Genomic DNA, 23,807 nt, shown 5'->3' with positions numbered 1-23,807 from the left:
TCACAAGTGGTATCTTGGTGTTGCTACAGACCATTGTCTTTACACTTGGGTTTCAATCCAGTTCGGGTTAATGTGAAGAAATGTGTTCGGACAACCTGAAGGTGCTTTTACATTTTAAACCTGCAGCCTCTCGGTGACAGAGGCTGTTAGTAATAGGAACCGACTCCCCTGGTGTCAGTCATAATGCACTTTTGTGTGAGCCTCAGCATCAAAGGTAGAATAGTTCCTGCTAAACATCAAGTGTCAGCTTTGGCCCTGTGGGTAGCACTTCTGTCCTCGGAGTCAGAAGGCTGAGGGTTCAAGTCCCCCCCCACCCCCAGGGACTTGAGCACAAAATCTAGGGTAAAATTGCTGTCAGTACTGAGGGAGTGCCACATGGTTAGGGGTGCCACCTTTCTGTTTGGGACATGAAACTGTGATCCTGCCTGCCTTGCAAAAGATCCCATGGCACTGTTTCAAAGCAGAGCAGAGGAGTTCTTCTTGGATGTCCTGCAGGGCCGATATTCATCAGTGAAAAAAAAACAGATTACATGGTTATTTATTACATTGACGTCTGTGGGATCTTGTTCTGCATGCTACGCTACATTTTCTATTTCAGAACTGTGAGTACTTTTCAAAAATACTTTGTTGGCTGTAAAGCGCTTTGGGATATCCTGATGCTATATAAATGCAAGTTGTTCCTTTCATGTAATGCGTCTTATCATTGTGTAATTCAACATGAGCAGAGTCAGAATGGATTATAAATCATTTATTTCATTGGCACTCAACAGAAAATACTACTTATCACAGAAAGACACAGTTCGCTGCTGTTTTATTCATAGATTGTGATTGATGATTCTGAATAAGGTGCAAATTGATGTTCATACACTACACAAAACACTGGAAAATGGGAACATGAATTGGATTTTTACATGAAAAGAAAACCACAGAATAAAGCCTGTTATTAATTTTACCAACATATGCCACTGATTAGGTTTAAGCAAATCACACATTTCTCGTTTAAATAGTTTTCAAATGATATCACGCTCCTTTTTTCTGTGCAATGAGAAAGTTGTCCTCAAGAACAGTTCTCTGTAGAATTAACTAATTCTAACCCAATTGGACATTTGTTCTGCTTCTCCTGAGTTTACAAGTGGTGTCTGCGATCACACTGATGAACCATGTATAAAGCATCTGAAACACTTCTCAACTGATGAAAAGTTTTTGATAGCGCAACTGCATTGATGTACTCTGTACTCCGCTTTCCATTTCCATCTTTCCTATTGGGTATCATTTTTTGTTTCTTTGCCTGTGTTATTTTGAGAAGACAGAGGAGGGATTATTGGAGAGGTGACTAGTTAATAGTAACCAAGGCGTCAGTAAGACAGCAGCTCCTGTTAGAGAGACATTTCATCCTGTGAGGCTGATCAGGAGCCATCCAGCAATTTAAAGTTCATATTGGACAAGTGCTGCTGTTGACTAAGTAACATTTCCTTCCAGGCAAACAGACTATACTGCTGCATACTCTGATGCTGCACTTTTATCAGGAATTGGTTGTATGGTTACATCCTTGTAATGGCTTTAACTGGAATCAACTATACTGCTAAGTAAGGTGCAGTGTCCCCTTAACCAGAAAGAATGCGTTGCTGTGTGCTTTAACTGGAATGATTGCACTGCTAAGCACTATTCCCTTTAACCAGAATGACTACACTGCTGACAGTAAAACTCAACAACTACATCAAGGATGAAAGTCTAGTATCAACATCGTAGGTGAAAATGTCACTACTGTGAAGTCTATGTCAGACTTGCACCTGATTTGTTCAAATGTTATATTCATAAAACAGTAAAATAAAACCATGATTGTTTGGAAAGAAGAAAGGCAGTCAATCCGTGGCGACTTTTGTGATCTTGACAACTTGGCCTCTCCCCAGGAGCAGGAGCTGCAGGTTTTATGGATTTATATGCCGCTGCCAATCTATAGAAACTTCCCACAGCAAAAGGCAACAAGGCCTTTAATTGGCTTCAGATGTGCCCGTTGGAGTTTTTTCCCATAGGGATTGTGCTTTGTAGCTTTAAAGGGACAGGCTTCATCTTAGCAACTATGCCTCACAGACCAGCTCCTCAACCCCCAAGACTAATACCACTGCTAGTGTTTTTAAATCTGCATCAAGTTGTATTGTATTAATATATTTATTTGAAATTTCTAGTGAAGGTTTTTTTAAGTATTCCTTCCAGATATATTTCCTGTTTTAATCATAAATGAACACACTATGAAGGCTTGCACTGCAACTTCTGACAGCACTTTCCCAATCTCCAACCTCTACCATCTAGAAGGACAAGGGCAGCAGACACATGGGAGCACCACCATCTGGAAGTTCCCCTCCAAACCTCTCACCATCCTGACTTGGAAATATATCACCGTTTCTTCACTGTTGCTGGGTCAAAATCCTGGAACCCTCTTCCTAACAGCACTATGGGTGTACCTACACCATTTAGACTGTAGCAGTTCAAGTAGGTGGCTCAGATCACATCAGGGGCAATTAGGGATGGGCAATAAATGCTGGCCTTGCCAGCAACGCTAACACCCCATGAATAAAATAGAAAGTATCTAGCATCTGCAGTGGGCTTTCCATTGAACTTCCAGGGTGACCTTGATTCCTCCATTGCAGCAACCTTAAGGCCCAATAAAGGGATAATGACCTGTCCATCAAGCTGCATCATGCTTTGACTCACAACGTCTTAATGATGAGACAGAACGGCGGCAGAGAAGGAAAGAAATGGAAGCAAATCCTGCGCTTCCAAATCCCACTACCTTGTGGGATGTTCTGCCTCATGTGCCCAAAGATCTGTGGGTCAAGGATCAACCTGTTCAGACAAATGAAGACCCATGGCAGAAACTCGAGACCCTCAGTAGATGTCATCCTCAAATCGAGGGACAGCTGATGACGAATGCTGTCTTCACAAAAGAAATGTTTGGCACTTCTTAATTAAATCCATTTTTTTCCACAAGTAGATAACAGAGTGGCCTGAATCTTCTGAGGAGCAGCAACCATTGTCGTATTGCCACTCTGCTCCTAATTTTCTGTGCCAGGATCCTGCTCCACATTTCTGCCTGGGTCTTCTGACCCCGGCTCCTTCAGAAATGTGGAGCATTCTTCCATCAAACTGCTTCATTGTAATGCTGGATTGTCAGGTGACGAATGAGCCACACCCCCTTTTTATGGCACCACCTGCTGTATTCTGGTAAGTGTTCACTAAAACACAGTAAAGCTGGGACATTTAAACAGCATTTCAGTGTGTTAGTGAATGAGTGAATATGTAGCTATGTAAGTGGGTAGGGTGGGTGAGGTAAGTGGGTAGGGTGACTGCTGCGTAGGGTGGGTGAGTGGGTAGGTGGGTTCAGGGGTAGTCAGGTCATGTCGGGAGGGGTTATCAGGTCAGGGGCTAGTCAGATCGGGTTGGTGGGGAGTTGGGGGTCCTGGGGAGTCGGGTGGTGAGGGCTAGTCAGGTCAGCTCGGGCGATCAGGGGGAGTGTTGGCAGCGAGGTCAGTATGAGTGATTGGTGAGGCAGGGGGTGGTCAGTTGTATAGTTACCCAGGAGACTTTTCCATCTAACATTACCTGGCTAACTATCTAGATAACTGAGTCGAATCGCCCAAAGTCTCTAACTCTAACTCAAGTCGGAGACTTTTTCGGAGGGTCCCAGGGAGCAGGAGAATTGCCCATTGGAAGTTCAAACATCCCAGGCAATTCCCACAAAATCAGCACATTGGGATTTCCACTGGCTCATGAAGATCATCTTGGGGTATACGTCTGGTCTCCAGAAGATGTGGGCCTATGGTGTAAATGCTGTAGAACCACAAGATTGCGCATTTAGCTGGGTAGAGATGATGCATGGCTCCTCTAGCTTGTCTTCCTCAAACCAAAAGGAACTAAGATCCTGAATTTCTGCAATGTTCTCCCAAACCTCCTGCCATAATTTGAAGGGGTAAATCACCAGAATCCCTGGAGAAAGAGCCTGTTAACCCCCTAACGCCATCTCTCTTCGGTTTTGACCATCTCCGGCCCAAAGATCCTGTGGAAATTTCCAGTGTAAACATTTGCCAGCTTGTCATGATGCTAACAGCCCCTTTTCAAAGCATTGTCCCTCTGTCGTGGTTGCTGCGTCAGCTGACACTTGCTTCACAAAATCTCCTTTTTACTCGAGTATAAATGTAGCAGTTGAGTCCTCGGACCAGAATTACAGGAGAATCCTGCATGTTCACTGCAGCGAAACACCAGCAACTCCACTCTTGTGCATCCGACGAAGGGCAGGTCTGTGTTGGACATGTGCTGTGGCGGTGAACACCTGGATTGGCCTTGGAAAAGGGGTCTACCCCTAAGCTCGAGCCATTTCATGACTGCAGGGACTGGGAAGCATTATTAACACTGGTAGCAATGCGATGGCTTCATTTGTTAAGTTCCCTTTTTTAAAAAGATTTGAGTTTCTATTAGTTGTGCCCTTCTAAACAAAAAGGAGTCACTATCGTTAGATCTTTTAGTTTGAGGGAAACCTAGTGTCTCCTCCTTTAATTAAAAGAGGCATTTCTTGAAGGGAAGTGAGCACTCCAACTGGAAGGAAGGGGAATATAGACAAATGCCATGAGCTTCGCAGTGGTTACAGAGCATGTGCCAGATCTTATTGTGGTTCCAGAGATTGCAATGCCACATTCAGCCCAGTGTTATACTGCGTAATGATGGATGGAAGAATGGACAAGTATCTGGACCAGCCCAAACTATCATGGAACATGATACAGTTTCGCAGAAGTGGGGTAGATATCCCTTTTATTTCACGTTAGGTTTAGAGATTTGGCTGCTGTATATCACCTCCCCCTACACCCACTCCCCCTACACCCACCCACCCCACCCCACCCTCACACTGAGGAGAAGGATATGTTTTGCCTTAATTATGAAGAAATTAGCATTTCCCCTTTTTATCCTTTCCATCCTTTGAAAGTCACCTGCCTCCAAGGTATTTTGGTTGGCAGGACTATTGAACTCACAGAAATGTCTGTCAATATATAAGACCAGGAGGAGGCCACTTAGCCCCCGCAAACATTTTCTGCCATTCAATGAGATTAGGTCTGATCTCTGACCTAACTTAAATGTCTGTCTTTGCCTCATATCCCTTAATAGCTTTGGTTAACAAAAAAACAGCAATCTCAATTTTAAAATGCATTCTCCAATTTTCCTTAGATAATAGGGCTGGTGTCAGAGGGGCTGAAGGGTTGCAAATGTTACACCTTTGTTCAAAGAAAGGGTGTAAGGATAAACCCAGGAACTACGTGCCAGTCAGTTTGACATTGGTAGTGGGAATGCTTTTAGGGGTGGTAATTTGGGACAAAATTAAAGTCACTTAGACAAGTGTGCATTACTTATGGAAAGCTAGCATAGATTAGTTATAGCCAAGTCATGTTTAACTAACTTGACTGAGCTATTGATGAGGTAACAGAGATGGTTGAAGAGGGTAATTCAGTGAATGTGGTGTACTTGGACTCCCAAAAGGTGTTTGATAAAGTATCACATAATAGACTTGTCAGAAATTAAGTTGAAGCTTATGCAATAAAAGGAAGAGTGGCAGCATGCATATGATGTTGGCTGGATGACAGGAAACAGAGAGTGGTAGTGAACAGTTGTTTTTCAGACTGGAAAAAAGTACACAGTGGGGTTCCCCAGGGGTCGGTATTAGGACCACTGCTTTTCCTGATCTATATTAATGATCTAGACTTGGGTGTGCAGGGCACAATTTCAAAATTTTGCAGATGATGCAAAACTTGGAACTGTGAACGGTGAGGAGGATAGCGAGAGACTGCAAGAGGACATAAGTTGGTGGAATGGGTAAAATGACAGATGAAATTTAATGCAGAGAGGTGTGAGGGGACACATTTTGCTTGGAAGAACAAAGCAAGGCAATAGAAAATAAAGGATACAATTCTAAAATGGGTACAGAAGCAAAAAGACCTGGGGTATATGTGCACAAATCATCAAAGGTTGCAGGGCAGGTTGAGAAGGTGGTTAAAATAAACTAAGGGATCCGAGTGGATGATCCATCTCGGCCTCCTCTGGAGGTCCCCAGCTTCACAGATGCCAATCTTCAGCCAATTCAATTCACTCCACATTATATCAAGAAATGGCTGAAGGCACTGGATAGTGCAAAGGCTATGGCCCTTGACAATATTCTGGCAATGGTACTGAAGACTTATGCTCCAGAGCTTGCCGCGCCCCTAGCCAAGCTGTTCCAGTACAGCTACAACACTGGCATCCATCCAGCTATGTGGGGAATTGTCCAGGTATGTCCTGTACACAAAAAGCTGGACAAATCCAAGCCAGCCAATTACTGCCCCATCAGTATACTCTCGATCATCTCTTCCTAATAGCACTGTGGGTGTACTTACACCGCATGGACGCAGCGGCTCAAGAAGGCAGCTCACCACCACCTTCTCATGGACAATTAGGGATGGGCAATAAACGCTGGCCCAGCCAGTGAAGCCCACATCCTTGAATGGATATTTTTTTAAATTGCCCCACCTCCCCTAGCAAGGGGTGTGGGGGAGCGGGAACACTTGGGAACAGCATGCTCCCTGTAAAAACACATCGTTGGATTTTTTAACTCTAATTTTTAGACAATGTACCTTTAATCCTAGAATCCCCAACCTGCAGAAATAGTTTCTCTTTACCTGTTCCTCTTAACACGATTCCCATGCTACTCTAGTTAGACACATGTTCAGTGTCAGGACGGTTTGCCTGGTTCTCTGTGAAATCAATTTTCTCCCCCCTTCCGTCCTCTTTTATGCAGTGAGTGATTGGGATCTGGAATGCGCTGCCTGAGAGTGTGCTGAAGGCAGATTTGATCTAAATCAGAGCTGCCAAGCAGGTCACATGAACCAATGTGAAATATGAATGTGAAGGACAACATTTGACTCTGTAACTCTGTAACTTAAGAGTTCGGTGCCTTGTTGTCTATTCGCTCCTGGGGACTCCATCCAATTGTTGTGGGTTGGACAGTTTCTAGACACTCGAGCTACCGGTGGCTATCAATTACACTTACAAATGGTTGGATAGGCCTAGATTCTATTTTAATCATTTCGCATCCAAAAGCATTTTGAAAATAATATTGCTAAGTGGGCACTGCTTTCCTTCAGCATTACTCATTTTCTAATTTTCGCATATTGATTGTAATCATCATCACTGAGATCCTGCAACTCTTCAACTTCTTCTTCTTCCTCCTCATCCTCTGACTCTTCTTCCTGAAAATGAGCACGAAGAGCTCTTGGAGTCCGGAGCTGCAATGACATTAGGGGTTTGATTATGGAAGTAAATCACAGAGATTAGCCCCATGAAAAACTGCACATTAGTTTTGTGGTTTAAGCACAATTGCCTTAAAATTACATTTATGCAAGCATTGACATTCAAAACATGAATGTCTTCATTTAAAATGGTATGGCGTGTTATTTTAAACATTTAAAAATAAATGATTTGAATTCTATATGCACGCTTTACTCTGATACCCACTCAAGAGGCAAAGAATTTGGTAGGTGCCCAACTGATTCCTTGTAACTGAAGTATTGGAATCACATGCAGAGAGATCAGTGTATGGGAAGGTGCCACTAAATGTGCTTGTAAATTATGCTGATTTGTTTCTATATTGGTCAGATTTCACAATCAGTGGCGAAGTGATGGCACCCCACAAAGACATAGCAATCTCCAAGGCAAGGATTTCCCCTTTTTTGATGCCAGCTTGAACCTGGAACCAAGGTAATTGCCAGGCATCCAACAACAGTGATGTCATCAAGCAGCCAATCATATTGAAGTATTCTCATAGACAGCAAAACAGGAAGTGAAATGCACTGAATTTTTCACTTTTAATGTAACATTTTAGAAAGGCCAAAATAACTGATTTGGACACACCATGGGATTAAGGTTAAAAACTCAAATATTATAAAAACACATTTTTTAAATTTTAAAATGTGAATTTTTTATCATCGGAGAAAAACTTAAAACCCCAAAAATATAAAATAAGTTTTCCACAGTTGGCGAGGTTGTTCAGTAGTAACTGTGAACTTAATGTAGCATTAAAAATTCAATTACACCTAATTCACCAAGGTGTACCTTCTTCAAGGATCTTTACAGTGACACTAACATTTTGACAAGTTCTCGTCAGTTCAGTGATTTCTATTTGATTGCAGTTTGGTGGGGGGGGGGGGATTGAACAGTACACCTTCTGAGGAAACATTGATTCACTGACAACAACTTCTGAATTTCCATGTACATGTGCTAACTCCAGGAGTTGCTTTCAGATTCAGAGGAGTAATTATGGCAAATGCTGACAGTTTTGCCATCTCTTTACTATCTCATAATCTGAGCCATTATCTAAGCTATTCTATCTGTTTTTTTTCCCCTTTATTCATTTAAGGGATGTGGGGCATCGCTGGCTAAGCCGGCATTTACTGCCCATCCCTAATTGCCCTTATTCAGAGGGCATTTAAAAGTCAACCACATGTAGGCCAGACCAGGTAAGGACAGCAGGTTTCCTTCCCTAAAGGGCATTAGTGAACCAGATGGGTTTTTACCACAATCGACAATGGTTTCATGGTCATCATTAGTCTTTTAATTCCAGATTTTTATTGAATTCAAATTCCACCATCTGTCATGGTGAGATTCAAACCCGGGCCCCCAGAGCATTATCCTGAGTCTCTGGATTATCAGTCCAATGACAATACCACCTCACCACCACCTGCCCTTAATCTTTGAATCTCGAAATTCTGTTCATCTGAAACAAATTATATGAAAAACAAATGCTGAGAATTTGTGTGGAAAATGCTGACAGAATTGGGTCTATGTTTATTCAAAGGAAAGGCAGATTTGAGAGCCCTCTGTCTCTGAGAGTGGGGGAATCACTCATTTGAGCTTTAACATTTGACCGCTTTTGATGCATCTGACTCTTAAAGGTAATTGCAGCTCCTCTGGGGAAGGTTTTTGTCATGAAACTATAGGTTTGGGAAAATTGTGAACGAGTTCTTTAGTCAGAAGGTTGAGCACATTGAACACAAGTAACATTCACTCCACACAAGTGCCAGGCAATGACCATATCCAACAAAAGAGAATCTAACCATCTCCCCATGACATTCAATGGCATTACCATCACTGAATCCCCCACTATCAACATCCTGGGCGTTACTATTGACCAGAAACTGAACTGGACTAGCCATATAAATGCTGTGGCTCCAAGAGCAGGCTGGGAATTCCATGGAGAGTAACTCACGCCCTGATCCCAAAAGCCTGTCCACCACCTAACAAGGCACAAGTCAGGAATGTGATAGAATATTCCCCACTTGCCTGGATGAGTGCAGCTCCACTCAAGAAGCTTGACACCATCCAAGACAAAGCAGCCTGCTTGATCGGCACCCCATCCACAAACATTCACTCCCTCCACCACTGACGCATAGCGGCAGCAGTGTGTACCATCTACAAGATACACTGCAAAAACTCACCAAGGCTCCTTTGACAGCACCTTCCAAACCTGCGACCTCTACCACCTAGAAGGAAAGGGCAGCAGATGCATGGGAACGCCACCACTTGCAAGTTCCCCTCCAATCCAATCACTATCCTGACTTGAAACTATATGGCTGTTCCTTCACTGTTGCTGGGCCAAAATCCTTAAACTCCCTTCCCAATAGTAGTGTGGGTGTACCTACAACAGATGAACTGAAGTGGTTCAAGAAGACGGCTCACCACCCCCTTCTCAAGGGCAATTAGAGATGGGCAATAAATGCTGGCCTAGCCAGTGACGCCCATATCCTGTGAAAGAATGTTCAAATCCCACAGAACTGGTGCAAACTCAATGGGTCAAATCCTTCTGCTCTGTTCAGTTCTACAATTCTATGATTAACACTTGGTCCTTGTGATCTCTTGGGTTAATTTTGATTGCCTGAGGGGACAAGAGAGAGATTTTCCGGAGTAATTTTTACCTTATTGCTGCTGGACCTTTTTCTCTCTCTTCTTGCCTCTCCCAGGAGTTCACCTGGCTGCGGAAGGGAGAGAGTGAAAGAAGTGTTTAGTCCTGATGCTTCTGCTATCGTGACATGCTGCAGGCTTGATGGGCCAGCTGGGTCTTTTCTTGCCCGCCACTTTTGAATGTTCATATGATTTTCATCCATTTTGTGCTGCGTTACACTTGCCTGCCCTAATCTCATTCTACTGCCAGTTGGTTAACTAGGAAGTAAAGGTTGAAATGTTCCAAAGATGTACTACCTGACTGCCTGGGGAAGGTTGTAAGCTTGAGCTGCTTTGGGACTGAGATGGTCGTGCGTCATTTTCAAATTCACTGATGGAGATCTTTGACCTAAAAGCCTGTGGGAAACAAAAATTTCACATACAGCAAGTTAAACAAAGATTTGAAAATTACAAGGGGCTTTGTAGAAGACTGTGGAACGGCTCAGAGGGGCTGAATGGCCTCTGTTTGTTCCTACGGTGAGCCGTTCTTCTACTTGTTCCCACCTGCTGGACTGAAGTGTCTTTGCAAATGGGGAGGGGAAGAAAAATCTTACCCAACCCGCATATTTGGTCTGTCCTTTTGGGCAACTAGAGGACAGTGCTGACCATACTTTCAGAAAGGTTGAGTGGAATGGAACGGCTGAAAACAGACACGCAGGAGTTAATGTTAGGAGTAAGGAAGCATGAGGGTGAAGGTTTCCCAGCTGTGAATGTGCATTCCTGGAATTTTGTGGCTCTCAAGTAGCCTGAACTCCTGTCCTCCTATGTTTACAATGGAGCTGCTTCATGGAACATGCTCATCTTTAAGATGCTACCAGAGTGACCTTGCAGGGAGGGGTGTTTTTAATTAATGATCTGGGTTTGGGTATTGGGATGCAATTTATAAATTTGCAGAAGATACTATTTGCAGTTCGATCTTAATGTATTGGGAAATGGAGTTCGTATGTTTAATTTGGACAGGTGCATTGTTATGTACGTGGGCATAGTGAATGTTCGACATTTAGGGGAAGGCATTAAAGAAGGTGAAGGGAGGTAGCTATCTGGGTGCTCTAGTGCATAGAACTCTAAAGGTTCATGAGCAATGGTGTGAAGCGATAGAGTAAATTGAATGTTGGCATACGCTCATAAAAAAATTTATTATAAGACTAGGCATAAAATTTTGTCCTTGTACAAAAACTTGATCAAGCTTCACTTGGAATATCATGTCCAGTTTAGACACCTCACATTGGGTTATATTAAGACTTTAGAAAAGGTGCAGGGGAGGTCCATTAAACTAATTCCCAATATAAAGCATCTTGGATATCAAGATAGGCTAAAACATTTGGGCCTCTACACTTTAGAGGAGTGTGGATGTAGGGGTATTCTGATCGGGGTTTATAAGATGATGAAGGAAATAGCTTGTGCTGATAAAATGCATTATTCCAATACATTCTGGGCTAGTCTCCCAAATTTTACTTTGGTTCCAGGTCAAGCAACATCTTGATTTTAAAATTCTTCTCATCTTTGTTTTCAAGTTCCTGCATGGCCTCACCCGTCCCTATCCCTGTAATCTCCTCCTGTCCCACACCCTGCCAGATATCTGCATTTCTCTAATTCCGGCCTCTTGTGCATCCCCGATTTTAATCGTTCCACCATTGGTGGCCACACCTTCAGTTGCCCAAGCCTTGATCTCTGGAATGCCCTCCCTAGACCTCTCTGTCCTTCTACCTAACTTTTCTCCTTTAAGACACTCATGAAAACCTACCTCTTTGACCAAGCTTTTAGTCATCTGACCTATTGGGCGGAATCATCCCAGATTTGCACTAAGTGCAGTAGCAGGCGGGTAAAATGATGTCGGCTGTAACAGCGTCTTCTCATGTCATATTATCCCAAACCCAATGCATTCATAATGCATTCCTGGGAAAGACACCGTTTCCATGGTGGGTGGGCTCCAATTTTCCCGCCAAGCCATCACCTCACCACTTCATCACGTCGGGCGCCACATTTAAAGTACAGCCCCACGTGCTTCCAGCCCAGGACTGCTGCAAGTAAGACATGGCCCCGAAAGGCAAGAAGACTTCAGCCTCCAGGTTTAGTGACGCATCCCTGGAATGACTGTTGGACGCCGTGGAGGCCCGCCATGATGTCCTCTACCCCCGCTCTGGCCACTGGAGGGGCAGCAACATTACCACTCCGGCTTGGTAGGCAATGGCAGTGGTGATCAGTGCCAATGTTGCACAGAAGAGGTTGGCCATCTAGGGCAGGAAGAGGATGAATGATCTCATCTGTGCTGCCAGGTTAAGGCAACCATCTCATCATTCTAAACTCACACTCAAACCCATCACACATTCACTGGCATCTCACTCACTGCCAGCTCAAGGGGCATCACCACTCACTCTCTCACACACACACTCACATCTCCATCAGGCCTCATCTCCTCTGGAGGCTGCCTCCTCAGCCCTCACCATCTTGAGGCCACTTGTACAGATCAACTTGTGCCCCCACACACACCCTGGGATAACCCTCTTCCTCAGTAAAAGCCTCATCCTGCAGACTCTTCCCTTGCCTGAGGCCACTTCTCCCCTACCTAGCCCTGAAGCCATTCAAAGCCACCCCCACCTTATGGCTGCCTGTGAGCCCCCCTAAAAGTGATGTGGTGCTGCCTGTGAAGCCTGGCACTGAGGACTGTGAGTGCTGCCCAAAGCAAGGTAGGCAAATAAACCTTGAAGTCCAGTGTGAAGTGCAGCCCGCCAGGTGCACGTCACTTATGCGCAGTTGTGAACCATATCAGCGTGCAATCACGCCGAAGTGGGCGGACGATCTAGCATGGGGGGGATGAGTCTGGCGGGCTAGCCTTATAATGATATGCACATGTATTACAATGAGGGTCCCGACATCCGATGGCGGGAAACGCAGCCCACCGTCAACGGGCTGAGCAGACGATCGCAAAATGGTTCCACGAAGTCATGAAATCGCTTTTGGCCTCCTCGCCATATTGTCTGCTCACACTGCTGAGCACACCCGACGCCAGTGGTCGCGGACAATTCTGCACAATAGCTCCTTACATGGCTCCATGTGATATTTTGCTTGATAATGCTCCTGCGAAGGGCCTTGGGACATTTTACCATGTTAAAGGTGTTATATAGATATACGTTGTTGTTATAAATAGGAAAAGGAGGACCAGGGGTCAGAATTTTAAGTTGTATATGTCAGATTTCGGATGGATGTCAGGGGCTGGTTCTTTTCCTCGAGAATACGACTTGTGCAGTGGACTCTGTTTCCATAAATTTCTTCAAGCGAGAACTGAACCTATTTCTGGCTGAGGCACAGATCACCGCTTACAAAAGGTAGATGCTGTAAGGAATTCAGGATCAGAGATCTCTTGGACTGGCTGTGATCAGCTTAGTGGGGTGGTGGGGAGGGGGTGGGTCAGAGAGGAATTTCCTAGATTATTTGTCCCCAATTGGCCTTGGGTTTTATCGTTTTTTTTCCCCCTCTCCTAGGAGATGACATGTCTTTTGGCTGTTGTGGTGTATATTTATTGTGAAGGTATCACAATTGGGTGGCACAGACTGGGTAGGCCAGGTGATCTTTTTGTTCATCATTATTCATAACAGAAGCGTCCCAACGCTGGTTTGTTCAATGTTTTTTGAAATATGTACAGCTTCTTCTGAGTTTATTTTTCTTCATATAGCAGGGGAAAGAAAAGCCTTGAATGAGAAGCATGCTCACCTAGATTAGATGTTAAATCCTTTCCAATATGATTGTTTTTCCTTTATTCTTTCATGGGATGTGGGCATCACTGACATGGCCAACATTTGCTGCCCATCCCTAATTGCTCTTGAACTGAATAGCTTGCTAGGCCATTTCAGAGGGCAGCTAAGAGTCAACCATATTGCTGTGGGGATCTGCAGTCACATGTGGGCCAGACCGGGTAAGGATGGCATATTTCCTTCCCTGAAGGACATTAGTGAACCAGATGGGTCTTTATGACAATCAATGATAGTTTCATGATCACTGTTTTTAGTGAGGGAGTTCCTGGATCAGAATGGAACTCCCTCCCTAACAGCACTATGGGTGTACCTACACCACACGGACTGCAGTTGTTCAAGAAGGCGGCTCACCACCACCTTCTCAGGGGCAATTAGGGATGGGCAATAAATGCTGGCTCAGCCAGCGAAACCCACATCCCATGAAAGAATAAAAAAAGATGACTGAGACTAGCTTTCAATTCCAGATTTATGGACTGGGTCTCTGGATTACTAGTCCAGCGACATTACCACTGCGCCACCATCTCCCCCAGTTTTCAAGCTTTACAAACATTGCATAGCAGTAGGACATCAATTCACACACGCAAGAAAGTGCTCGCCATAACCAAGCCTTGTGCTGTGAGGAATGTAAGACAAGGTGAAGAGCTGTGCCACAGGTTCTGTTGTAGATTCCTAACAGCAGGGTTACTAACTGCTTCTTGTCTTGTTTTTGTCTCCCACTCTTTTCAGCCTTGGCAAGGCCCTTGTCTATGAGCTTCTTTCTTTCATCTAGCTGTTTTATTTATTTAAGAAAAGACATTTTAAATATCCCAGTCTAGGTTTCTTGTAAATCTGTCTGCTGAATTTTTTTTTAAACAAGGACTAAACACAAGTTACTTCCATTCATACCACCAGATCCTTCTCTTCATCAAAGTTGTTCAGGTGTTGGAAGGCATTCGTGTACATCTCAAGGGCTTTGGCATGGAATATCATTTCGACTGTCACAAAGTTTGAGAAAATGGCCTATGAATAAAAAGAAAGAAAATGATTTGAGTTTTGCAAAGGGAATCATGATACAGTGACCAGGTGCAGTTATGGATCACTCCTTCAGTTTACTCCAGTACCATCACAAGACCCCCCCCCGTTCTGATGCTGGATTGGGCTCCCTTTGAGAATTGCAACAGTTTGCAATGCTTTTACAGAGAAACCTACATGCAGAGCCAAGGTCAATAAAACACGATAGCACTGAGACTGAAAAGAGAGAAGTTAATTTAGGAAGTGGTGTTTTGGTGCCACTAAGCTTTAGGTTTTAAAGACTTAAACATCCTAGAATGAGTGGGCGACTGAGGTTTTCCGTTTCAGGTCCTCAGAAGGATTGAGTTAATTTATTCTTTCATGGGATGTGGGTGTCATTGGCAAGGCCAGTATTTGTTGCCCATCCCTTGAACTGAATGCCTTGCTAGGCCATTTCAGAGGGACAGTTAAGAGTCAACCACATTGCTGCAGGTCTGGAGTCACATGTAGGCCAGACCAGAACGATAGACTTCCTTCCCTAAAGGGCATTATTGAACCAGATGGGTTTTTAGAACAATTAACAAAACCATTACCAAGACTCGTTTTCAATTCCAGATTTTTTTTTAATTAATTGATTTTTAAAAATTCTACCAGCTACTGTGGGGGGATTTGAACTGATGCCCCCTGAGGATTAGCCTAGGCCTCTGAATTTACTAACCCTAGTGTTCTGAATTTACTAACCCATTACCACAACACTACTATCTCCCCAAGTTCAAGGTGTAGCCTGTAGAAGTCTTTGCACCTAAGAATAGTGAAGCAAGGAATGGCCTGAAAAAAAAGCAGGAAATTGAGACTTAATTTATGAATAAAGAGATCAACTCTAATCTTCATACCTTAATGTCCTGCAGTTTTTGCTGCTGAAATTTGTAAATGATCTCCTCCAGCTGATGTGTGGTGTGACTGACATCAACTGAAGCCTTCTGCACACTGGCTTCAGCCTAAGGAAGGAAGTCAACACTCACATTCAGACAGACATGTTAATTTGGAGGTAACAAATGAACCTTGTATAGATTCAGTTTCGTATGAAAGGTACACTGCACTCCAAGGGGTGACATGCAAAAAGAAGCACAGGTTTCACTGAGATCAAGTAGGCTAGCCACTGCATTTCTTAAAAGCACCACAAAAGATCCAATCTTGTTGCATTGTTTTAAAGTAACCATGTTTCTGGAGTACAGTCTCTTCTCTATTTGAGTCTGTTTTGTGTAGAAACTAGATCATGTACAGCCTTTGAAGCTATTTCCAATAAAATACAGCATCAAACAGAAAGGTTCAAACAGAATGAACATCAAGTCTGATAAGGGGGTAAGGCAGGGGAGTGGAACTAGGTGGAATGCTCTTTCAGAGAGTCAGTGCAGATGCAATGGGCTGGATGGCCTCCTTCTGCACTGTAAAGATATTGTGATACTGAGGGCAATGTTACTAACTCTTGGTTAATGGTCACAAGCACAACTTATGTCTTGCTCAAAAGTCATGCTCAAGAAGGATGCACCATGGAGGGATAGGACAAAGGCCTACACTCCTGCTTTCAGGTCAGCCATGATCTAACTGAATGTAACTCAAAGGGCTGAATGGCCTACTCTTGTTCTAATCTTCTAATGCCAGAGTTATGTTGTAACTTCTGAAAAAACCCATCACAATGCATGTAACATGTTGTGTTTGGTGACAATCGAATAGCCAAGCGAAGGGCATCAGAGATGAGGCAAAAGAGGCGCATGGAGCAGTGCTTTAAACACTAGACCTGGGACCTGTGGTTGAATTCGGCTGGGAAGAATGAGTTGAAATTTTCTCTTGTTTAATGGCTTTAAGGCATTACTGGGTCCAAATCCTGGAACTCGTTGCTTAACAGCACTTTGCCACATGGACAGCAGTGGTTCAACAAGAAGGCAGATCATTACCTTTTCAAGGGGAACTAAGGATGAACAATAAATGCTGGCCGTTAGTGTTGGCCATATCCCCAGGGTAAATTTTTTAAAAATAATTCCATGTCACGTCAACTTAAGCCTTTTTAATCCAGTTCCCCATAAACATGGGATCGTAATACAAAACTGTTCCAAATTCAACATTAGCTGTCATTAGTCTAAGCACTGATTCACCTTATACAGGGAAGATTCCAGAATGGAAGTTGTGAGAAAATGGATAAACTGCAGGGTACTGATGCAACCCGAGTAATCAGATACACTGTACAAGCTTGGACTGCAGAATCCAAATTCCAGTCACAGAGTCACAGAATATGGGCAGAATTTTTGAGTCAATTTGGAGGAGAAATTTAATCATGTTATTGTGCAATATTTTGAGTTTTTAATTTTGTTTTAAACCCTTACTTTGGACATTAAGAAAGTTTTTCAAACAGTTTCAGGAACCCAATTGCAAAATTGTGCAATTGCAGGAAGACATACTCACACTGTAAAATAGGAACTATTGTGTGTTGCCCAGGATAACACTTCCAACATTGAGAAAGCCCATCAGAGCATCCCTTACAGGGATAACTGATACTGCAGGCACTTAAAATAGATCTTCAAAGAAATGCAAACCCCATGAACCAAGTTTAATATATATAGCGTCCCAGCCAAAATTCATTCTTAAAAACAAATGATCTGCTCATTGTCATATTGCTGTTGGTGGCCTTGCTTTGTGCAAATTGGCTGTAGCTTTTTATACATTACAAAAGTGGCTATTGTTCAAGACTATAGTTCAAAACTTCACTGGCTGTAAGGCCCTTTGGGATGTCTTGAGTTTGTCAAAGGTGATGTATAAACACAAATATGTTCTTCCTTTTTCTTTGTTTTCGTATTAGTTTAGAAGTCTTGCATGTAGGCAACAATTCCTTTAATTATTGCACTGATTCCCTGGAACACTTCCCCTGCAGACTCTTCCTACTGACCATGAGCAACACCATGTGAGATCTGCTAGTGTGTGTGCATGTACAAATGACAATGAACTGCAGCAGCATAAAATTGATGAAGGTGATGCATCTGACATTTACTTACTACTGCCAAAGCAGACTGCAGCAATTAGTCACAAAATGTGTATATTATTTGCTGATTTTTCAATTTGTTAAAGGAAAAATCCAGGAACACATGAAATAGGAGCAGGAGTAGACCATGCTAAATCTGCTCCACCATTCAATACGATCATGGCTGATCTTGGGCTTCAACTCCATTTTCCCTCCTGCTCTACATATCCCTTAATTCCCTGAGAGAACATCTGTCTATCCCAGCCTTAAATATATTCAATGATGGAGCATCCACAACCCTCTGGGGTAGAGATTTCCAAAGGTTCACAATCCTTTGATGAAGTAAGTTCTCCTCATCTCAGTCTTTAATGATTGGCCCCATGTTTTAGATTCCCCAACCTGTGGGAACAATCTCTCAGAGTCTATCCTATTAAGGCTCCTTCAGAATCTTGTATGATTCAATGAGATTGCCTCTCATTCTTATAAACTCCACAGAATATAGGCCCAATTTATTCAGTCTCTCTCAATAGGGCAGCCATTTCATTCCCAGAGACCCAATTTAGTGAACCTTCGCTGTACCACCTCCAATGCAAGTATATCCTTCCTTAAATATGGAGACCAAAACTGTGTACAGTATTCCAGGTGTGGTCTCACCAAAGCCCTGTACAATGGTAGCAAGACTTCTTTATTCATGCACTCCAATCCCCTTGCAATAAAGTCCAACATGCCATTAGCCTTCAGAATTGCTTGCTGTACCTCCATGCTACATTTCTGAGTTCTTTGCACACCCAAGTCTCTCTTAACATCAACATTTACAAGTTTCACACCTTCCAAAAAATATTTTGCATTTCTATTCTTAAAACAAAAATAACAATGTTGCATTTCCAGAAATTGCTGTGTGTCATGTTGGCAAATGTTAAGCGCTGGAGAGAGGGTACATTTTCTCATTTCCGTTAGCAAGGGAATTGTAGTGCTGCTTAATATGTGGTCATTCAATCAGAGTTTTTGATAATGGTCCTTGGAATATTCCTGCACCAGTTTCATATTATCACAAAACTTACTATTTGCAGTACAATAAAGTATATATATAAAATATGTACCGTCCCCATAATCACCGTCTGTAGCCTGACTTCAGCTGATTTCTATCAATCAGCAACATTGTATTGCAAGTCAGGCACTGTGCTGAATCAGTCAGTAGCTTTCCTAGACTGAATTTTCTGGAATCTGACACCTGGACGAATTCGTGTCTCAACCCTGCACCTGATCTGCATTGTTCTTGTGATGATATTTTAAATTTAAATGGTCTAATTGGCCAGGAGGTGAGCTTGGTACCCAATTAGAGGCACTGTGCAACTCCAGGAGGTGGGAGCTGCCTGTCTGGTGCCAGTGGCATAGGCTGGTGGCAGCCATGTTAGAGGCTGCCGCTGTCTTGCCAATTTGAGCAGACAGCTTTTCAGAAGGCAGGGAGGTTGAGCGAGGTTGGCAGTGCACTTGCACGACAAGGTAAGGACCTGCACTCATGTTGACACTAGTTGACCCCATAGATTCCTCTCAAAACTTTGTCCAAAGGAATGTATTTGTGCCCTGGGACAAACCCGTCAGCTGTGCACTGACATGCATGAGACTGTTCGGGATCACCGGAAGAAGTTTTGAAAATTTTATTCCGTTCCAGACAGGCTCCTTAACCAATTCCTTAAAGAGCTAAAAAAGCCATTAATCGGAGGCAGGTGCCTTCCCAACTCCCTTCCCATTGCTGACCTATTGAAAATTCGGAACTGTTCCAAAGGCATCAGGTTTCCAACTTGGTCTCTGGGACAGTGATTTTCAAACCCTACCCACACCCCTTCCCGACCACATGGCCCTTTGAAAACCTGGGCTCCAGCCTCAGTGGTCACATCCTTCACGTATGAGACTAGGGAGCCAAAATTGGCAGATATTCCACCTTGGAATCATATTTCACTCTACAACCATTTTAAAAAACGCTTTTTTCTTGCTAGATGTTCACAGGGCAGATAAGACGAGCGGGATTCCTGCCTCCTATTGCAGAATCATTACAGCTTCCCAAGCTGAAGTCAGCCAACTCAACACAGACCGGGGGTCAAACCTGGGACATACCCAACCTGCATAGGGCAATATCACATTGGGCAGTTCATTTGTTGGCTCGTCAACCAGGGGAATTATAACATGTGGTCTTTAATCATTACTGCACCTCTTATGTACAGCCACCTGTTCACATTCGTTGAAACAATCCGTTTAGGGCTAAAAGCGTACTAAACTACATCATAAACAGCACCAGTCAATCTATAAAACATATTCGTTTTCAAGCTGATTGGAAGTTCTTGAGCTTCAGATACAGTTTTAAAAGCCACGTACCAGTGACTGGAAAAATCAGTTAAGGAAAATGTCCTGAATGACTAGGTAACTATTTCTAATTTCACTTACATTCCTTGAAGGATGGCATGAATTTTACAGCAGCCCTGCTGGTGTATTTGAAGACAGGGGTGGGGGAGGGCAGGGGAGGGGCACATAATTAAGGTGGTTGGCCAGCCCACGCCTTCATGCCCACCCCCCGACCCATCTCCCATAGTACGGGGAGCCTGTCAGCCCTTAGGCCTATTAAGGCCCGTAAGTGGACAATTAACTGCCATTTAAGGGGCTCATTCCTTCTCTGCCGTAATTTTCCAGCCTGCGATGGAAGGTGAACGGAAGTCAAACAGCACAGCAGCTTTGACAGTGCAGGCTGCGATCGGGCAGGGAAGTGGGGTACCTTCCTTTGGGGGAATCCCTTGTGCCCAGTTGGGGCACCCTATCCTGATGTTCGTACTCGCCACCACTCCCCCCCCCCCCATTTATGCCCCCCCTCCTTGGCTTTTCTAACACCACCCACCACCACCCCACCCCCAGTCCCCTCCCCCTCCTCGCTGGGGTCTCACAGCCAGGCCTGCCCAAAACCTTATCCACCTTCACTTCAATCTGATTGGCCAGCAGCTCTCTAGTCCCAGCCGTGGTCACTACTTTCTTCTGGTGCTGCTGGGTCTACAAAGCTGCTGGCCAATCAGATTGGTTGGCACATCTCCAGGGCAAGAGAGGCGGAACACCCACTCTTAACTAATTAAGGCCGCCCCCAGCGTCATATCACTGCGGGCAGCCAAGTTTCGGGTCAGCCAGGTGCCTTCTGGGTCGGGGAGGGCAGCTCTGTCCCTTTATAAAATCCACCTCAATATATCCAAAACTCTCATACATATGCACAATATAGAATGCTTTATTTGGGTATACAATGTAATCCATATCTACACACTGTTCTTTTGTAGTGTGTGATCAGAAAGAGATATAAAAAAATGTACCTCATGAGATATGAAAATTTTAAATGATACTGGATCTGATTACGAAAATAAAAGCAAAACATTGCGGATGCTGGAAATCTGAAATAAAAACAGAAAATGCTGGAAAAACTCAGCAGGTCTGACAGCATCTGTGGAGAGAGAAACAGAATTAAAATTTCGAGTCCATACGACTCTTCTTCAGAGCTAAAGAGAAGTAGAAATGTGATGGATTTTATACTGTTTAAGAGGGGGTGGAGCAGGTGGAGCAAAATAGAAGGACAGGGATAGGCGGGAGCTCAGGAGAGATTGACAAAGATGTCATGGATACAAGACAATGGGAGTGGTAATGATAGTGTTAATGACGGAGGCAGGTGCTAATAGTGGAAGAAAGGTCAGATAGCAGAATGTGTTAATAGCAGAACAAGCTCTGTGAAAGATAAACATGAGAACAAGTTTCAGACTGGCCCTGTGGGGCTAGGGAGTTTGGAAAAAAAATATCAAAATGGAGGTCAGAGTTCATGGCCTGAAGTCATTGAACTCAATGTAAAGTCCGGACGATTGTAGGGCGCCTAATCGGAAGTTCCTCCACTTTGCGTTGGGTTTCACTGGAACATTGTAGCAGGCCAAGACAGAAATGTGGACATGACAGCAAGATGGTGAGTTGAAATAGCAAGCATCAGGAAGGTCGGGGTTATGCTTATGGACTGAGCGAGGATGTTCTGCAAAGTGGCGACCTAGTCTCCCCGATGGAGAGGGGGCCGCATTGTGAGCAGCGGATACAGCAGACTAATTGAAGGATGTGCAGGTGAATCATTGCTTCACCTGGAAGGAGTGTCTGGGGTCTTGGGTGGTGTGGAGGGAGGAGGTAAAGGGGCAGATGTTACACCTTCTGCGATTGCTTGGGAAGGTGCCGTGGAAAGGGTATGAGGTGTTGCGGGTGATAGAGAAGTAGAAGAGAAGCACCGTCGCATCTGTTCCAATGATTCTACCTTCCAAAACAGTGCATCTGACATGTCTTCCTTTCTCCTGAGCCGAGGACAGGGTGTTCAATTGTGTCCGACCCATCTCCCCCACCCCTGCCTCCGAGTCTGACCCATCTCCCTCACCCCTGCCTCCGAGTCTGACCCATCTCCCCCACCCCTGCCTCCGAGTCTGACCCATCTCCCTCACCCCTGCCTCCGAGTCTGACCCATCTCCCCCACCCCTGCCTCCGAGTCTGACCCATCTCCCTCACCCCTGCCTCCGAGTCTGACCCATCTCCCCCATCCCTACCTCTGAGACTGACCCATCTCCCCCACCCCTACCTCCGAGTCTGACCCATCTCCCCCACCCCTGCCTCTGAGACTGACCCATCTCCCCCACCCCTGCCTCCGTGTCTGACCCATCTCCCCCACCCCTGCCTCTGTGTCTGACCCATCTCCCCCGCCCCTACCTCCGTGTCTGACCCATCTCCCGCACCCCTGCCTCCGTGTCTGACCCATCTCCCCCACCCCTACCTCCATGTCTGACCCATCTCCCCCGCCCCTACCTCCGTGTCTGACCCATCTCCCCCACCCCTACCTCCATGTCTGACCCATCTCCCCCGCCCCTACCTCCGTGTCTGACCCATCTCCCCCACCCCTACCTCCATGTCTGACCCATCTCCCCCGCCCCTACCTCCGTGTCTGACCCATCTCCCCCACCCCTACCTCCATGTCTGACCCATCTCCCCCGCCCCTACCTCCGTGTCTGACCCATCTCCCCCACCCCTGCCTCCGAGTCTGACCCATCTCCCCCACCCCTGCCTCCATGTCTGACCCATCTCCTGCACCCCTGCCTCTGAGACTGACCCATCTCCTGCACCCCTGCCTCCGTGTCTGACCCATCTCCCCCACCCCTGCCTCCGTGTCTGACCCATCTCCCCCACCCCTGCCTCCGAGTCTGACCCATCTCCCGCACCCCTACCTCCGAGTCTGACCCATCTCCCCCACCCCTGCCTCCGTGTCTGACCCATCTCCCGCACCTTTGCCCTCACCCTTTTCCTCCCTCCCAGAATCATGATACAGCTCCCCTTGCCCTCACTTTTCACCCCACCAGCCTCCACATTAAAAGGATCATCCTCTGCCATTTCTGCCAACTCCAGCATGATGCCACCGCCAAACACGTCTTCCCCTCATCTCTCCTGTCAGCATTCTGCAGGGACTGTACCCTCTGTTGCACCCTGGTTCACTCCTCTATCACCCCCAACACCCTTTTTTTCCCAAAGCCCTCCCCACACAGGGCCAGTCTGTAACTCGTTCACATGCTTTACTTTCACAGAGCACTGACCCTTGTTCTGCTATTAACGCCTTCTGCTATCCGACCTTTATGCCACTATTAGCACCCGCCTTAGTCTTTAACACTATCATTACTGCTCCCTTTGACTTGTGTCCATGATAAGTTTGTCAAATCTCTCCTGAACTCCCACCTACCCTGACCTTCTATTTTGCTCCACCTGCTCCACCCCCTCTTAAACAGCATAAAACCCATCACATTTCTACCTTTCTTCAGCTCTGAAGAAGTCACACAGACTCGAAGCGTTAACTCTGTTTTTCTCTCTCCACAGGTGCTTCCAGACCTGCTGAGTTTTCCCAGCATTTTCTGTTCTTATTTAGTTCTGATTACATTTGGGATGGGAGAATTAACTCAGAGTTGAGGCAACCTTTTCTAAGTTATAAGTGTCTGTTGTTTTTTTTAAAA

The 23,807-nt window shown here is 44.8% G+C and overlaps 1 protein-coding gene across 2 annotated transcripts in view; it reads right to left on the bottom strand.

The window, feature by feature from the left end:
- Positions 1 to 7,072: 7,072 nt before the first annotated feature.
- The window catches only part of LOC144681400 (CBY1-interacting BAR domain-containing protein 2-like), a 28,725-nt gene continuing 11,990 nt past the window's right edge, over positions 7,073 to 23,807 (bottom strand). Inside the window, exons 5-9 of one of the 2 annotated variants that reach the window (XM_078542990.1) lie at positions 15,647 to 15,751; positions 14,649 to 14,762; positions 10,270 to 10,368; positions 9,987 to 10,043; positions 7,073 to 7,301 (exon numbers count right to left, since the gene is read on the bottom strand). In XM_078542990.1, coding sequence (XP_078399116.1) covers positions 7,167 to 7,301; positions 9,987 to 10,043; positions 10,270 to 10,368; positions 14,649 to 14,762; positions 15,647 to 15,751 — 510 coding nt within the window. In that variant the 3' untranslated portion in view covers positions 7,073 to 7,166. The remainder of the gene's footprint in view (positions 7,302 to 9,986; positions 10,044 to 10,269; positions 10,369 to 14,648; positions 14,763 to 15,646; positions 15,752 to 23,807) is intronic. The other variant, XM_078542991.1, reaches the window with a different exon arrangement.

The sequence above is a fragment of the Cetorhinus maximus genome, chromosome 6 (assembly GCF_964194155.1).
Source record: "Cetorhinus maximus chromosome 6, sCetMax3.hap1.1, whole genome shotgun sequence".
In the NCBI taxonomy this organism is placed as follows: domain Eukaryota; kingdom Metazoa; phylum Chordata; class Chondrichthyes; order Lamniformes; family Cetorhinidae; genus Cetorhinus; species Cetorhinus maximus.
The sequence above is the reverse complement of the archived record's forward strand: the minus strand, read 5'-3'. Positions and strand labels throughout refer to the sequence as shown.